We start from the raw sequence: 17798 nt of genomic DNA on the forward strand, positions 1-17798 counted from the left end.
GGGCTTTCCAGACCCAGTCACGGCGGGTTAATTTTAACAGCCAGCCCTCCAGGATAGGCGAGCAATGGCTTCTCAAGCCCACCAGTTTCTCGGGGTGCTGGGGTGTACCTGTTGCTGGACCCCCGGCTCATTGCCAGTGTGGGCCAGGGCAGTCTCTGCCTCACTCCCGCTGAGCTCGTTGCTGCTGAGCAGCCTCTTTCCACACTGAGGGACTGAGTTTATGGAGAGAAATTCCAGCCGGCTGCCGGAGTGCTGAGCCATAATTGTTTCCTTATGGGTGGCTCTTGACCAACGCCGTCCAGAGCAGTGTGGGCATCATCGGCATGGGATCAGGACTACTTTTCTGGCAGGAGGGGGAATAGGTGGCTCACACTGAAACCCTTGCCCCAACTGAGTGTCATTGCTCTGCGAGGGGTAGAGAGGTCTATTGGGGCTCAGCCTGGCACCCCCAGATCCCGGGAGGCTGGGGCTGGGGCCTCGGGATAGCTGTGGGAAGGGTTTGTCTGCTGGCCGGCCATGCCTTTCCCATGGCTGCCTGATAATCGAGTGCACTGAGACATTTCAGAGCTGTCGTGTAAGTACTGCGGAGGGACTTCAGCCTCCAGCACATCTTGGAGGGTCAGGAAGGCAGTGGGGGTCAAATACCCTTTGGGGAGACGCAGCATCCACCCCCGGCACCTCCAGAGCTCTGGGACTGCCCCCGGCCATCCCATGGCATCTCCAAGTGCAGTGTCCTCATATACTCCCTGGAGCTCTCCTGCTCCTCACCCAGCACCCCGAGATAATCCCTGGGGGTTTCTCCGCCGCCTCGGGAGCAAACCCCGGTGCTGGCCCCACCAGTCCCACATCTCCAGGCACCCTCCGTGTCTCCCTCCGCTGTAGTCCTGGGACAGCCGGCGCTGCTCCCCGACCCCCACCCCACCCCACCCCCCCCGGAGCATCCTCGAGAACCACCGGGGCTGCCCCCCGCTCCGTCATCCCTGCGCGTCCTCCGGGTTACCCGCAGCCGCTCCCGGAGCATCCCTGGGGCTGACACCGAGCATCCCCCCCCCCCTCCGCCCGCAGCCCCCGGCCCCGCGGCGGGCGGCGCATGTGCCGCGCAGCGCCCGCCCCGCCCCGCCCCCGCCGCCGCCCCGGGCCGGAGCTCCCCGCGCCCCGCTCCGCTCCGCGCCCCGCTCCGCGCCGCTGCCAGGGGGCGGCGGGTCCGCGCAGCACCCGCGGAGGGCGAGAGAGAGGGAGGGAAGGAGGCAGGGGGGCGATGCCCCGCCCGGCTCCGCCGCCGCTCCGCCGCTGTGCCCCCCCCGCCGCCGCCGCCGCCGCCGCCCGGGCGCCGCCCGCCCCCCGCCGCCGCTGAGCCTGGCCCGCCGCCGCGGCCTCCCCCGGCGGCGCCGCCCGCCCCGGGCTGCCGCAGCGCCGCGATGGAGACGGCGGAGAAGGAGTGCGGAGCCCTCGGCGGCCTCTTCCAAGCCATCATCAACGACATGAAGGTAGGGGACATGCCCCCACCCCCCGCACCCCGGTTTTGCTGTCGTGACAGCGGTCCCCCCGCACCACCGCCCCATCACCCCGCTTCCCCACGCAGCCCCCGCGCCGCCGGTGCCGGTCCCGCGGTGGGTACCGGGGCTTCTGCTACCCGGCCTCGACATGGGGCTTGGAACCCCGCATCGGGTATCGGAGCCCGAACACCAGCCCCGCAGCGAGTGTGGGGGTCCCACATCGGCTGTCGGAGCCCGGCACGGCGTGCCAGAGCCCCACATCAGCCCCTTACAGGGCATCGGAGCTCTGTGTTGGGCATCAGAGCCCTGGAGATCTCAGCCCCCCATCAGCTCTATATCCACCGTTGGATACTGGAGCTCCATCCTGGGGATTGCAGCCCCACATCATCCCCAGATCCGTCACTGGCTGTCGGAGCCGTTCTGGGTGTTGCAGCCCTATATCTGCCCTGTTATCCTTCACTGGGTATCGGAGCTCCATGTCGGGCATCGAGGTCTCACATTGGGTGTCAGAGCATGGCACTGGGTGCCAGAGCCCCACATCCATCCCATAATGGGCGTCAGGGCCCTGCGCTGGGCATTGGAGCCCATACTGGGGATCAGCCCTGTATCCATCCCAAGGTGCCGGAGCCCCTTGTTGGGTGACACTGACCAGTCATCACTGCCCCTTGCCAGGTACCACTGGCCCCACACTGGGCATTGCCACCCATTTCAGGCATTGCGTTGTCCCTGCCCCCCCCCCATGCCCAGGGTGGATTTCTGCTGGACCCAGTGGGGTTGACACCAATGGATCAAAAAGGTCTCCCAGCTCCTTGATCCCATTTCCTAACCCAGGGAGAGGATACTGCCTCCACCCTCTCTGGGAGCAGGATGGGGCCATGTTTAAAAAAAAACCTTTTTTTTGTTTGTTTTCATTTCAAAAAAATAAATTAAAAATGCTGGGGGGTATTTCTGAGTAGGGGCTGAGTGAGGAGGGGGGGACCAGCCATGTTTCTTCGTCTCGGGGGGCCGAAATTCCCACAGCCAGCTCCAGCGGTGGGGTTTAGCCTTCATCATTTTTGGGAGGCAAAAGCTCTCTTCCTCCTCCTCCTCCTCCTCTTCCTCTCTTCATGCTGCAGACCCGTCCAGACAATGCTGTCATTGCCAAAGCAGGGGAGGGGGGATAAAAAAAAAAAAATAAAAGCCTTGCTGAGAAGGAGATTAACCCCTTCGAGGGGCAGTGGTGGCTCTGCAGCCGGACTCTGGCACAGGGCCGGGAGAAAAGCTCCAGGGAGAAAATCCCAGCTCTCCCCAGGGCAGTGGGATCCAGGGCTGGTGGGAAACGGGTGCTGGGGTGATCAGCTCCCTCCCCCAAATGCCATCACCCCAGCCACCCTCTCCAGGCAGCCTCCTGGAGTCTACAGGAGTCAGTCTGAGTCCTACACTCCTAGGGGGGAGGTGGGGGCAGCCCCTGCCTCAGTTTCCCCATTCCCCTGCTGAAACTTCAGAAGGGATAAGGCCAGCCCAGAGTTGTCACCTCCCAGTGACATGCCCAGCACCATCCGGATGTGGTGGGACTGGGAACTCCTCACCCGAGGAGACCAGCCTGGAATCAGTTTCACACCATTTGAAGGTGGGAAAGATGAAAGAAAAATGATGAAAAAGAAGGAAAACCCTACCACACTACAGCTGGGGCTCAGCTCGTGCCCTGCACCGCCCTGGCCAAGTTGAGGGTGCACTGTCCCCATCGCCCAGCCACGTGGGTGTCCTGGCACAGGCACTGGGGGACAAGTAACTCTCTGCTTGAGAAACTGCCAGCATTGAAGGGCAGTGATGTGCATATGGTCCTATGGCTGGGACCCCTGTGCTGGTCAGAGGGCAAAGGGACCTTATTTTGGTGGCGGGTGGCTTTTTCAGCACCCATTGGCCTGTGGTGGGGAGGATTTGTTTGTTGGTGACAGTCCCCAAGCTGGCTTCCTTCCTGTTGCCTCTCCTCGCGTGCTCAGCGTCCCTGAGTGACCTTGGCATGTCCTTGTCCCCATTGTCCTCTTCCCCATCCTCCTCATGCCTGGCATCACAGGGGGTCTGGGCCATCACAACCTGCTCCCTTCTACAGGGGAGCCTCACTTGCCCTGCCCAGGGTGGCCGAGGAAGGTGGCCTGGGGGCAGTAGCCCAGGAATGGTGGCCCAGCCTTCTGGCAATGACAGTCCCTGGGGACCCACAACCAGCGGGGCACTGCCACAAGTGGTGTGTGAAGTGGCACCCTCAAACTCTTTCTTTGCTGACTCATGAAGAAATAGTGGCTTTCATGGTCCCCAGAAACAATGCTAGGCTGGTCCCATGCCCCCTCAGTGCAAACCTCATCCCCAGGGCTGCCACCAAGCCATAGTGCCCATGGAGATGTGTGGTGATGTACATGTCCCCTGGTGGCTGCCCTAGGGGAGTTTACAGATGCCTATCACTGCCATTGGATGGCAACACCAGAATGGCACCAGGATTTTGTTATTGGGACAGCAGCACCAGGGTTGACCTTGCTAGGATGGCAGCACTGGCATGGCTTCACCAGGATGGTGACACCAGGACTGGCCCCACTGGGATGGCTTTGCTGGGACAGTAGCACTGGGACCAGCTTCACTGGAACAGCATTGGAATCGCCTTGCCAGGGTGGTGGCACCTGCATAGCTTCTCTGGAATGATGGCACCAGTACTGGGCACGCAAGGCTGACACTGGGATGGCCTTGTCAGGACAGCACCAGGATTAACCTCACCAGGACAACATGGACCAGCCTTGCTGGGATGGTGACACTGGGACAGCCTCGCTGTCTGGTGGATCAGAATCAGCCTTGTTGTGATGGCACCAGGATGGCCTTGCTGGGATGGCGCTGCAGCTGGCATTACTGGGAGAGACCTCACTGGAATGGCACCAGCATGGTCTACTGGGACTGGCGTCTCTGAGGCATCACTGGGACTGGCTTCACTGGGACAGTGCTGAGATGACCTTGTTGAAACGGTGGCATTGGGATGGCCTCGCTGAGATGGTGGCACCAGCACAGCCCTGGGATGGCCTCGCTGGGATGGTGGCACTGGGACTGCCGTGGGATGACTTCACTGGAATAGTGGCACTGGGAATGCCCGGGGATGACTTCACTGGAATGGTGGCACCAGGACAGCCCTGGAATAGCCTCACCACAAGGGCAGTGGGACTGGTCTTTTACGGATGGCCTTGCTGGGATGGCACTGGAGTGGCCTCATTCGGACAGCACTGGGGTGGCCTCCCAAGTACCTGTGTCCTGTCCCTGTCCCCACACAACTTCCCCATTCAGGGTTGGGGGGACCCCGACCTCCCTTTCTGCCCTGTCGGTCCTTGGGCTCAGGGGAGGTGAGGACTGGGGCTCCTGGCTGTGGGGCTGGAGCTCTCCCTGACGGTGGGTTTGGCCATCAGTGCTTTGTGGGGAAGCTGGGAGTGTCTCCTCTACTGCTAGCAAGGGTCTTAAATGTTTTCCATTTCACCCCCTCAAATTCCCAAACCTATAATAACCTACCTTGACCCCTGTGAGGAGGAGATCACTCAAAATCCTGAGGTCTCCATAGTCTATAAGTTTGGGTGGCCAGACTGGAAAGGGAAAAAAACAGGAGGGAAAAGGGTTGTGGTCAGCCTTTATTAGCCATCAGAGAAGCTGTTGAGCTGCTCTGTCTGTGCACCAGTGAAGGGGGGGCCTGCCCTGTCTGGGGAAGTGGTGCAGGGAGCGAGGGGCTCTGTCTCTCACCATCACCCTTCCTCCTTGCAGAGCTCCTACCCCATATGGGAGGATTTCAACTCGAAGGCCACCAAGTTGCACTCCCAGCTCAGGTGAGTGGCCAAGGCAGGGTGGGACATGGGCCACCCCCCTCCTTGGTGGCACATCCCAGTGTGTCCCGCACCCACTGAGCTCCCCCCTCGCTCTCTCCTCCCCAGGACCACGGTGCTGGCCGCAGTTGCCTTCCTGGATGCCTTCCAGAAAGTGGCCGACATGGCCACCAACACCCGAGGTAGGGTCCTCTCTCCTAGGGGCGGGTGCCCCCAGGCTTGTCTGGGTAGGGGGACAGGTGGTGAGTGTCCCCTGTGGGGTGTCCCCTGCCCACGTTGCTGGGGTGGACTTCAAGCAGCAGCTTCACCATCCAGAGAGATGCCCAACCTGTTCCCACACCAAGGTGGAGCATTCCCTGGGAAGCAGCATTGGAAAGGTGGAGTGGGGAGAGGGAAGGAGGTGGGCACCCACGTGGGTGCTGCTCCTCACCACCCATGGGTGCTTAGCCACATTTTCTGGTGGGGCTGAGACATTCAGGGTGGCTCAGCCCCATGCCGTGGTCCCCTGCACCCATCTCTGCCCCCCAGGATGCACAATCCACCCGCCTTGTCCCTGGCACCCACCTGGGAAGTTCCATGGGGGGGTCCCGGCTGGTCTGGGGGTCTCCAGGGAAGGGGAATTAACTGGAGGGAAATTCAGGAGTCCAAGCACGACTGTTTTGGGGACAAACCACAGCTCGGCAGGGAGGTGCCTGAAGAGCCAAGGCTGCATGCGGGGTCCCCCATACTGTTGGGGGGTGAGGGGGAAGGATCCCCGGACCCTCTCCGGGTGCCCGCTGGCAACGAGGAGCCACTTCCCACCGCTTGGCTTCTGCCAAGCAGATGGTCCTGGGCTGGTTTGCAGACTGGCGGCATCCAGGCCATCTGGAGCCATGCGAGGAGGAGGAGGAGGTGGAGGAGGAGGTGGAGGCAGCAGCTTGAGCCAGGATCAGCTTTGCCTCCAAACCCACTAGCCCACTGCACCAGGGGGATTAGGGCTCCCCCAGCTCCCTGCCAGCCCAGGCAGCCAAAGCAAGGGGGAGGCACAGGAGCGATGCTGGGGACAGCTGGGGACCAGCACAACAGGAGTCAGCGTCACCCTGTAGTGCTGCTATACCTGCAGGGCTTTTTGAGGGGGGTGGGAGGCAGAGCAGCAGCATGGGGAAACTGAGGCACTGGGTGGGGGCTGGCTGCTGCCCTTGCACACAGTGCATGAGAATCGGATTAGGAGCAGCAGGAGCTGGGATAAGAGCATTAGGAGCTGGATTAGGAGACAACCCCAGTGCAGGGAAGGCTCTGGCCCATGGGTTCCCCTATTTCCGTAGCACTGCGGGACTGAGGGGCGTCCAAGACTCCTGCAAAAGGGTGGGAAGTGTATTTGGAGGCTTTTTTAGGGGAGAAAAAGGCTGAATGTCGCTCCTTAGTTTGCACCCAAGGATTTTTGATTGCTGGTTTTCCTGGGATTTGCCAGCAGCACTGCCACCATGTGGCCATCCTTAGGCTTCAGAGTTAACAGGAGTTTCACCTAAAAAGGATGCTCCTGCTTTCTGCTGCTGGCAAATATCCCCCCCGAGGAATTTGGACTCCCTTTTTATTCACTCGGGATTGTGGCTGGAGGTGTGGGACAGAGCTGATTTGCCTGGAACTAAGCCAGGGGTACCTCATCCCTTCCTTTCCCTGACCCCCCCGTGCCAAATTAAAGACAATCCAGGAAAAAATGGGAGTGGGTTCAGAACCTCCAGAAGAGATATTTAGTGTTTCATGTATTATTGATCTTTTATTTATTTTGTGGATTTATCGTGGGAAAAAACAAGCCACCCCTCTACCCAAAGTGTCCCAATGCCCAGTGCATCCCAGCACTGATCATCCCTGTCATGAGCCACCCTGTTCCCACTGTACAAACTGGGCTGGGACTGGTGTGGGGGCATTCCTGCCCCTTGCCAGCGGCGCTTTGCTCCCCACCAGGTGCCACGAGGGACATTGGCTCGGCGCTGACCCGGATGTGCATGCGGCACCGCAGCATCGAGGCCAAGCTCCGGCAGTTCACCAAGTAAGTGGGACCAGGATCAGCTTTGCCTCCAAACCCACAGGTGTTGGTGACACAGCCTGGCCGGGCTCATCCCTCACTGAAGAAGGAGATTCTGGGTGTGGGCTGGGCCTGGGATGGGGAATGGCTCCCCGCTGGCTCCGGCGCTCTCCACACTCTCTGCTTCTCTCTCCCTGCTCCAGCGCCCTCATGGAGAGCCTGATAAACCCTTTGCAGGACAGGATTGAGGACTGGAAGAAAACTGCCAACCAGCTGGACAAGGACCATGCAAAAGGTACGGGGGGGACAGGATGGGTCCGTGCAGGGTGGCTGCACTGCTGGGCCGGGGTCCCCTCTGACAGCACTTCTGTGCCCCCAGAGTACAAGCGAGCACGCCATGAGATCAAGAAAAAGTCCTCTGACACCCTCAAGCTCCAGAAAAAGGCTCGCAAAGGTGAGGGGGGGGTCTCCTGGGGGGTGCCCCCACCAGCCCCTCCGCAGCACCCCCAGCCAGGGCAGGTATCCCGGCTGTGGCACTGCCCAGCGGGGGTGGGCACTAGGGGGGTCCTGCTGCCCCCCTGCAGAAAGGGAGGTGCCAGCATGGCCCCGGGGGTGGCGGGGAGGCGGGGCATGCGCCCCAGCCTTTGGCCTCTTTTCACACGTTTTCTCTGTCTCCTTCTCTCTTCCCTCCCCTCCACATCCTTCCTGTAGAGCTACTTGGTAAGTGAACCGCTGCCCCCCACCACCGGCCCCCTCTCTGCTTCCTCATCTACTCCCCCAGTCTCCCCAGCCTCTGTCTGTCCGTCCATCCATCCGCTCCCTGTTCCCACCCTCACCTTGCTTTTAGCTTAGCTTAGCCTGCACCCCACATCCTGAGGCGATGCCAGCCCCACCATGTGACAGCCCAAGGGGTCCTCTGGTCCCAAGTGCCAGGGATGGGGATGGCGTGGCAGAGGAGACCCCTGCCCAGGGCTGCTGTGGGGTGAGGGTGCTCCTGGACCTTCCAGGGATATGGGCACAGTGGGAGACTTGTGGTATCTGCTGGAGTGTGAGGATGGGGTGATGTCCCCAAGCTGGGGGAATGGCCTCAGCTTGGCAGTGGGACCGCCAGCAGACTGGGGAGGGCAGCAGGGGAGCCCAGCACTGACAGTGCCCCATCTCTCAGGGAAGGGCGACCTGCAGCCCCAGCTGGACAATGCACTGCAGGACGTCAATGACATGTACCTGCTGCTGGAGGAGACGGAGAAGCAGGCGGTCCGCAAAGCCCTCATCGAGGAGCGGGGCCGCTTCTGCACCTTCATCACCTTCCTGCAGCCCGTGGTGGTGAGTGCTGGGGACCGAGAGGGTCGGGGGTTGTTCCTGCTGCCCAGTGGGTGCTGATGCTCCCTCTTGTCTGTCCCCAGAATGGGGAGCTCACCATGCTGGGAGAGATCACCCACCTGCAGGGCATCATCGAGGACCTGGTGGTGCTCACTGCTGAGCCCCACAAGCTGCCACCCGCCAGTGAGCAGGTCAGCAGGGCTGAGCCAGGGGTCAGGGGAGTGGGGGAGCATCTTTGTGGGGACTTAGACCCCATCTTTCCTGCAGGTGATCAAGGACCTGAAGGGCTCTGACTACAGCTGGTCCTACCAGACACCCCCGTCCTCACCCAGCAGCTCCAGCTCCCGCAAGTCCAGCATGTGCAGGTATGGTGGGGTGGGCTTCACACCCAACCACAGCCAGGAAATCCAGCCCTCTTCGTTAACCCCAGTGGGCTGATGATGCTTACGGCCTTTGGGGATGCTCACAAGGTGCATGTCCACCTTCTCATGTCCATATGGGCAGGTGGCTCCCATTAATATGGAGGAACTGGTCTTGGCGCACTGGGCAGGACTGGCGGATCTATGGGGCAGGATGGGGGCCTGACACATGCCCTGTCCTTTGGGGTCTGGGGACGATGTGAGCTGTGCATGAGGGTCTGGGGGCAAGCATAGCACCTCTGTCATGTCCCCCAGCCTGTTCCCTGCCACAGGGCCACCCCAGGAGGAGAAGGGACACCTCAGGAGGACCACATGCCTCAGTTTCCCCAGGTTGTGGTGTGTGGCAGGGCACTGGCCATCCTGCCACCTCCAAACCTCTGTCTTAAATTCTCTTTTCCTTCCTTTGTCCTCCCCACCGGCGTGTCCCCGTCCCCCCGGCGCCCCCCCAGCAGCGTTAGCAGTGCCAAGGGTGGCATGGCGTGGCCCGGCGGGGCTCAGACCTGCTCACCCAGTTCCACCTATCGCTACCGCAGCCTGGCGCAGCCCCCCGCCGCCACCACCCGCCTCTCCAGCGTCTCCTCCCACGACTCCGGCTTCATCTCCCAGGACGCCGCTTATTCCAAACCACCTTCCCCCATGCCCTCGGACATCACCAGCCAGGTACGGGGAGGGTGGTCAGTGCTGCCCACCTCTGTGCCTCAGTTTCCCCTACCATAGAATGGGTGGGTGGTGCTGGGTGGGACACAAGGGCCCAGTGCAGAGGTGATGAGACCTACCCTCAGGAGTATTTCCAGCTGTGTTGACATCATGGGAAATAAATATTGGGAATATTGAGAGTTTCTGCCATACTTGGGGGCATCATGGGCCACACGGCAGAGAAACCCCATCCATGAATTCCCCCAGGGACGGGGTACAGGTATCCCCCTCCCCATGCCAGGAGAACAGGGTGTTTCCCAATCACTGCAGCCTCATAATACCCAGTTTGTGCCAGTCACCCACCAGGCAGCATGGAGCAAAGCTTCCCCTTCATGCTGCACCATCCCCAGTGCCAAGGATGTCCAGAATCCCCAGGGAGCTGCCATTCCCACCTGTCCATGCTAACCTGGCATCACCAACCCAGCAAGGTTCCCCAGAATACCTGTTGGCTCCGCATGGCTTGGGGTGAGAAGGGAGAAGGGTTGGGGCAGTCCATCATCCCAGTTCTTGACCCTGCTGCCAAGGTTGCATCCTGCTTGCCATCCTGCATCCGCTGCCAGAGGGAGGAGGGCTGTGGGCCTCGCTCAGCCAGGGGAGCTGTGGGTTCAGCTCTAACCAGGGTCATGGCTCTGGCTTTGCTTGCTAACTGCCTCTTCTCTTCCCCTCCGGCTCTCGGCTCGGCACGGCACAGCAGAAGTCCTCCAGCTCGGCGTCCTCAGAGGCCTCCGAAACCTGCCAGTCAGTTAGCGAGTGCAGCTCCCCCACCTCGGTTAGTCCTTGCCATCCCACCAGGGTTGTGTTTCACACGTGGTTCCCCCCTCACTTCATGGGGTTCAGCCCTCAGACCCTCCTTTCCCTTCCTGCATGGGGCAGAGCATCCTGAGCAGCACCCGTGGCTTGACATGGGGTGGTGCCTTTTCCTGGTCTTAAAATCAAGAGTCAAACAGGGTTAGAAGGGGAAAAGGGGTTTTACCTTGGTATTTGTTTTAAGGATCCTTAGGTGCACACGTCCAGGTCAAATGCACCGAAATGCACACTGCAATGCACACCCACAAAAGATCTGGTATAACATTATAGGTGTTACTAATTAGCATATCTATCAAAAATTCCCCAATGAGAGGCTTGAATGAGCCCCCCTCCCCAAGGAGCCTTCCCCTGGATGGTTCTATCTTAGTTTACAGAATGTGTTCTGGAGAGGACCTTGGGGTCTGGGGCACACTATCCTCTACCTACGAAGCTTCTAAAATGTTTAGCCTCTCAGCTTGACAAACAAGTCCAAGAATGTAGGCAGAAAGCACTAAAAATACAGAAGTTGTAAAAAAGGTGTAACAGGGGTATAAAAGAAAAGGCAAAAAATCTTCATGGCATCAGGGGGACATCAGCTTGAGACCCCTCCTGCCCCACTCCTGGTCCTGGTGTCACCAGCATGAACCGCATGCCTTGCCCATTGCAGGACTGGTCCAAGGCCAGCCCCTATGACCAGCCGGTGGTCCCTACCCTGCAGCGGCGCAAGGACCGCGTGGAGCACCTGCGGGAAGCCGAGATGGGCTCTCCTGCTGGTGGGTACCCAGGCATCGGCAGCGAGGATGCTCCCAGGCCCCGGATGTCACCAGCTACAATTGCTGCCAAGGTACTGGCTGTGGCAGGGAGGGCACAGAGGTGGGGGGCTCCTGGGGGCTCCCAAGAGAGGAACCAGGGTGCTGACAGTGCCCCTTGCCCCCACAGCATGGGGAGGAGGTGTCCCCTGCCGCCAGCGACCTGGCCATGGTCTTGACCCGTGGGCTGAGCTTGGAGCACCAGAAGAGCAGCCGGGACTCGCTGCAGTACTCCAGTGGCTACAGCACGCAGACCACCACCCCCTCCTGCTCCGAGGACACCATCCCTTCTCAAGGTACCTGCACTGGGGGTACCTAGGACCACCTGAAATTGCACTTTCAACAGAGTGGGGAAGGGGACAGCAGAAGCTTTGGTGGTCCTGGGGCACATCTGTGTGTGTTCTGGGTGTCGTAGCACCAGCCTGTAGTCATACTGTGTAGGGGCCAGTGGGGTGCCACAAATAACCACAGCTTTTCCTGGTTATTTGGGTGTTAGCTGGGGCTCAGTGGGTACAGTTGTGCCAGGAAGTGCCGTAACAGGTGGTGGTTTGTGGTGGTGTCTGTGCACAGAGGCTGAGTACAGGTGGAGGTGGTGGCAGATGGTAGGTGATGGCAACAGAGTTGGTAGCTGGAGATCAAATAACCACATTTGTCATCATGTTGGTATGATGATGGCTGAGCCAGTTATGAGCACATTGTGGTGGCGGTGGAAATTGGCTGTGATCATGTTGTGATGGCTCTGGCTGTGGTGGTTGCAATGGTGACAGCTGGGCTTGGTTGTGATTTCAGCGTGGTGGTTGGGGTGATTGTGGTTGCCTTCCGATGGTGATGTTTGGGTTTGATGTTGAGCATGTTGTGCCAGCAATGACTGGGACAGTAGTGGTTGTGTCACGATCGTGGCAGTTGAATTTGGTTGTTGTTGAGCTGTGATGGAGGTGGCTGGGGCTGGCTTTGATGGCATGGCTGGGCTTGGCAACCCACTGCCCCCCCAGCCACACTGATGGTGCTGCTCCCTCCCCAGGCTCCGACTACGACTGCTACTCGGTGAACGGTGACGTGGAGTGTGACCCCCAGAGTGACTTCGACAAGTCCTCCACCATCCCGCGCAACAGCAACATCGCCCAGAACTACCGGCGGATGATCCAGACCAAGCGTCCTGCCTCGACCGCCGGGCTGCCTACCGGCACCAACCTGCCAGCCGGCACCACCCCAGGAGTGGCCACCATCCGCCGCACACCCTCCACCAAGCCCTCAGTCCGCCGTACGCTCTCCAATGCTGGCCCCATCCCCATCCGACCCCCCATTGTCCCCGTGAAGACCCCCACAGTGCCCGACTCCCCTGGCTACGCCGGCCCTACACGGGTGGGCAGTGAAGAGTGCGTCTTCTACGCTGATGATGCCTCTCCGAACCCCCTGGATTTTGCCAAAGCTTCGCCCAAGCGGCTGAGCCTTCCCAATACTGCCTGGGGTGGCGGTGCCATGGAGATCTCTGTCTACCCCGGGGCCAGCCAGCACCTCTCCACTGAGGAAGAGGAGGACCAACAGTTGGCTGCCAACCGGCATAGTTTGGTGGAGAAGATCGGGGAGCTGGTGGCCGGCGCCCACGCCCTGGGGGAAGGCCAGTTCCCCTTCCCCACCGCCCTCGTGGGGTCCGGCCCCAGCGAGGAGACCCCCGCGCCGCCCCCCGCAGCGTCCATGGACCCCCCGGCCGAAGACATGCTGGTGGCCATCCGGCGCGGGGTGCGCCTGCGCAGGACCGTCACCAATGACAGGTCGGCCCCGCGGATATCGTGATGACGCCCCGGCCAGCAGGGACGTGCCCGCCACGGCCGATGGATCAGGGGCAACCGCTGCGCCTCCCCGGGAACCCCCACCTGCCGGCACCCGCTGCCCTGTCCCTCCCCGGTGCCCCCTGCTTCCTGCCCTTCTGTCTCCTCCTGCCCTGCCCTCTCCCTAAATCCCTCCTTCACGTGCTCTCTTTTTGGCCCTCTTTCTCCTCTTTTTCTCCTTTTCTCCTCTTCTTTTGCCTGTTTTATTTTTTCTGCTTTTTTCTTTTGATTTTTTTCTTTTGTTCTTCTATGTCGCTTTTCCTTCTCTTTTTCTTATTTTCTTCAGTTTCCCATTTTTCTTCTTTTCCTCTTCTTTTCCTCTTCTTTTCCTCTTCTTTTCCTCTTCTTTTCCTCTTCTTTTCCTCTTTTTCTTTTCCTTTCTTTTTAACTCTTTTTCACCTCCCTTCTATTTTCCTCTTTTTCTCCTTTCCTTTTTTTCACCTCTTTCCCTTTGTTTCTCTTCTCCTTTTCCCCTCTTGCTTTCCCTCTCCTCTCTGTTTTCTTTCCCCCAGGCGCAGGTGGGTGGCCCCAGCCGCAGCAGGAGAGGACAGTGCCAGCAGGGCCGTGGCAGGAGCCACGGAGCACCAGGAGCACCAGGAGTGGGGGGCCCTGGCCCCATTCCCCCCAGCTGCCTGGTTGGGGCCAACACAGCTCAGCCTCATTTCAGGGGGCAGAAGCAATGGGCTGGGGGTGGCAGGGGGAAGAAGAATTGGGGGATGGGGGGGTGGGGGAGTAGAGGCATTGCAGTCCCCTCTGTCTTGGGGGAACACCAGGGTGCAGGGACTGAGGATGCTGAACCTCCTCTTTGCCCCCCTCCCCCCACAAGGATCACTGGGAACCCCTCCAAACCCCCTCACTCAGCACCCACAGACCAAGTGCAGGGTCCTCTCGGAGGTGGGTCCGGGCACAGGAGGTTTGACTCAGACCCCCAAGCAAAGCAGCTGATTTCTGCCGGCAGCTGGAGGAAAGCACAACCCCCCGGCCCCCGCTGTACATACCCCCCGCCCCCCTGCTGTCTGTCGCATCGCAGCCCCCTCAGCCCTCCCCGTTAGGAATAACAATTTAGTTCTCCCCCTTTCCCCTTCTCCTGCCCAGAACCGCTGATGCCAAGTGACAAATGTTTGGGTTTGGGGGGAGGGGAGGGGTCTCTTATTTTGTACAGAAAACAAAAATTCCTTGGAAAAGAAAAAAAACTGACCTGTCTTTCGACTGAAGTAACTTTTCTGGTGCTGTTGTTAACTTGGTCCTTATTCTTTTCTTTTTTTTTAATTTATTTTCCCTCCTCGTGTTCCCGCCTCTGCCGCCGCTTCCCCTCTCCCTGTTCCTCTGCCAAGTTTCTTTCTCTTTCTTTCATTCCCTCTTTCCTTTTTTTTTTTTTTTTCTGGTGGTAATTCCCCTCTTTCCCCCCCTCCCCCGTTTTCCATAGTCACTGCTACAAGTAACGAATGCACTGTGAAGATTCCAGTATTAATAAAGGTTGTACTGTAATTAATAGCCTTGCCTGCGCTCCTATGGATGTTCTGGTTCCCTGGGGTCACCCCGGTGATGGGGGGCAGCTGGGAAGGTCCCATCACCCTTTTGGGATTCCCATAGCTGGAGGGGGATGGTTGTTTCGGGGTATGGAGGAGTGAGAAAACCCCATGGTCAAGGTGATGGGTGACCCTGGGATGCAGAAGAGCATCCTGCTGCCCCATCCCCTCCAGAAGAGGAGGTGCAGGCGGTGCCCCCCACCTCCACCCATCCCAGCAGCACCTACAGCATTGCCACCTCCCAGATTATTGAGGCCGATTGCCAAACCTCGCTGGGGTGGCACAACCGGCTGTGGAGAGCAGTGGGGATGGAGGGACTCAGTGTGAGCAGTGTCCTGCTGACCGGCTGCGATGGGGGGCTGGGCCTGGGGCTGCTGAAGGGGTTGCTGGAGCAGCCCAGCCCACCTCGGCACCTCTTTGCTGCTTGCCTGGACCCCCAGGGCAAGGTAGGGAGGGCACCGGCGCGGGGGGACAGGAGGGAGTCAGCTCTGGGATGGTGCCTGGGGCTGCCACCATCCCACCTAGAACTGGGAGGCTGAGTGCCAGCATCCTGCACAATGAATGGCACTGAAAAACGCATGCATATAAATATATGTATATATATTTGTATATATATGTATATATAACAAAAATACATAGATATGTATTAAATACTAAAAATAGCTATATATATATATTAAATATGTATGTATTTAATTTATTTTGCACCTCCTGGCGCAGGTATGTGCATGATGGGGAGTGCTGGGGGGGTTGCTGGCAGCCCCTGTGCCAGGGGCATCGCTGCTGGGAGCTTTCAGGCTGCCGTGCTCAGCCAGGTGCAGAGAAGCAGTGACTCACCCCAAATCGCTCCCACTGGATCTCGTTGTAACCTGTCGGCTGTGACATGAGGGGCCCCCCTGTTCCCACCCCAGCACGGTGCAGGGTCCCCCCCACAGGGAGCTTCCCCACATGACCCCCTCCCCCTGCTTTCTCCATACAGGCTGTCAATGAGATGGCTTTGGGCTTTCCCAACGTCGTGATCCTGCCTCTAGGTAAGTGCTGGGGCGGGAAGGGGATGAAGCTTCACAGGATTTAATTGCGACCGTGGGTGGCTCCAGGAAATGCCACCAAGCAGGCGGATCCCTCAGTTTGGCTCAGCTCAACCAGGTCATGATGGGACCAGGAGGATGGTCAGTGGTTGGGAGTTGCCTCCTGCCATGACCTACAGCATCTCGTCAGGCTTGTGGCCACCAGCCTGTGCCCAAACCCTCCTGTCTCCTTGCAGATGTGACAGACCCCAACAGCATCAAGGCAGCAGTCAGGAAGGTGCAGGAGGAGGTGGGAAGTGCTGGCCTCAACCTCCTGATTAACAACACCGGCACCACGCGCCGCAGCACCTTGGCCACCGAGACAGCAGAGAACATGAGCCTCGTCTACACCACCAACACCATCGGGCCCCTGCAGACAAGCCAGGTGAGGACAGTCAACCCCTGACCCAGATACTGGGAATAGGGAGAAAGAGGGTAGTGATGCCTAAGATCCCATCCCTTGCAGGCCTTCCTACCCCTGCTGAAGGAGGCGGCTGAGGCCCAAGGGCAGCGTGAGATGAGCTGCAGCAGAGCTGCCATCATCAACATCTCCAGCATCATGGGCTCCATCGAGGTTGCGGAGGCTTGGGAGGAGAGGCAGGACATCTGCTACCGCTGCAGCAAGGTACCACCAGCAGAAGGATGGAGAGGAATTTGGGGGTCACTTCCTGTGGGATTCCCCCCACCACTGGCCATGGCATTGCCAGATCGTGATGGTAAGGTGGGGAATTTGTCCTCCCAGGCTGCTCTGAACATGCTCACGAAGTGCCTGGCCCTGGAGTATGGGAGCAGAGGGATCCTCTGCGTGTCTGTGGACCCTGGACATGTGACACCTCCCTTGGAACAGGGGATGGTGAGTGATGGGATGCTAACTCAGCAAGGTCCCATGGGCATCCACTCCTGGGGGCATCCTTTCCCAGGAGCATCCCTTCCCAAGGCCACTTCTTCCCATGAACATCCCTTCTCAGGATCATCCTTTCCCAAAGCCACCCCTTCCCGGAAGCATCCCTTCCCACAGACATTCCTTCCCGTGGACATCCCTTCCCTGGGCACCCACACCCGTGCAGTCCCTTGGTCCCACAGTGGCTGTGCCACCACAGCAAAGGGAGAATTCCAGGCTCTCCCCCAAAACCATCCAATTTCTTCCCTGTTTTTTATTTCCTTTCCCATCCTGGTCGTGTGTCAGCAGAGGGCACCCCGGCCCTGCACTCAGCTGTCCCTTACCCTGATCTGGCTGACAAAAGTGTCACTTTTTAACTGGGAATGAAAAAATTAACCTCCGTCTTTACAGCACTCAAATGAGGGACAATCAATTTGTGCAAGGCCACATACCTTGGCTGCTAAAGCATCTTCAGCTGCTCCCAAACCAACCCAGCAAGAGTTGGCATTCCACCATACCATGGGTGGGATTAGGGGTGTTGGGATGAAGAATCTTGGCTCACTTTGTCCCTTGCCCTTGGGTGCGGCAGGGCCCGGTGACGGAGGAGGAGAGCGTGCGGGGAGTCCTGCAGCTGCTGGCCCAGCTCTCGGCCACCAGCAATGGCACCTTCTGGGACTGGAGAGGGCAGAGGCTGCCCTGGTGAGAGCAGCACCCGCCCACTGAGCTTAAATAACCAATTAAAGTCAATGAATTGCCATTTACAGGCTCACTCTGATTCGGAGAGGGAGGGTGTGGTGTGGGCAGGGGAATAGAAGCAGGGACACATGGGTTGGGGGGTGAGAGATGGGTTTGCTGCCCCCCCAGCCTGGGATGCTGAGTTGGTCCAGAGCAGCATAAGGAAGGATGCTCCAAGTGTGGTCCTGAATCCAAGGCATCCCCTGGGGCCAAGGGAACCCCCTGGGCATCCTCACTCTAGGATCAGAAGCCATACTGCTTATGGGCACATCTCAAACAGTCCCCAAACTCAGCCCTTGTCCTGCTGAGCCTCCCCACCCCAAAAGCAGCTTGCCCTTCCATGCCCACCCCAAGGATGCTGCCAGGCTTTTTTCTTACTGGTTCAAGGCCAGCAAAGATTCTT

At 59.3% G+C, this 17798-nt stretch overlaps 2 protein-coding genes across 7 annotated transcripts; both read left to right on the forward strand.

Moving 5' to 3' along the window:
- The first annotated feature begins 1366 nt into the window (after positions 1–1366).
- MTSS2 (MTSS I-BAR domain containing 2) lies at positions 1367–13863 on the forward strand. Of its 6 annotated transcripts, none has more exons than XM_069026968.1 (14): positions 1367–1487; positions 5262–5323; positions 5429–5502; positions 7265–7349; positions 7529–7620; positions 7705–7779; positions 8491–8648; positions 8729–8836; positions 8913–9010; positions 9514–9724; positions 10455–10529; positions 11214–11390; positions 11486–11651; positions 12377–13863. In XM_069026968.1, exons 1-14 carry the CDS (start codon positions 1419–1421, stop codon positions 13147–13149), a joined length of 2223 nt encoding a protein of 740 aa, XP_068883069.1. In that variant the 5' UTR covers positions 1367–1418; the 3' UTR covers positions 13150–13863. The 6 variants fall into 6 exon arrangements, with proteins under 6 accessions (XP_068883069.1, XP_068883070.1, XP_068883074.1 ...); XM_069026969.1 differs by having other exon boundaries at positions 9517–9724; XM_069026973.1 differs by having other exon boundaries at positions 9598–9724.
- On the forward strand, positions 13149–17671 carry LOC138117194 (uncharacterized). The gene is made up of 7 exons (XM_069027269.1): positions 13149–13260; positions 13697–13702; positions 14888–15159; positions 15693–15744; positions 15921–16165; positions 16247–16633; positions 17250–17671. The coding sequence occupies exons 1-7, from the start codon at positions 13149–13151 to the stop codon at positions 17361–17363; spliced, it is 1188 nt and encodes a 395-aa protein (XP_068883370.1). The 3' UTR covers positions 17364–17671.
- Positions 17672–17798: the final 127 nt, after the last annotated feature.

This window comes from Aphelocoma coerulescens, chromosome 11 (assembly GCF_041296385.1).
Source record: "Aphelocoma coerulescens isolate FSJ_1873_10779 chromosome 11, UR_Acoe_1.0, whole genome shotgun sequence".
NCBI lineage: Eukaryota > Metazoa > Chordata > Aves > Passeriformes > Corvidae > Aphelocoma > Aphelocoma coerulescens.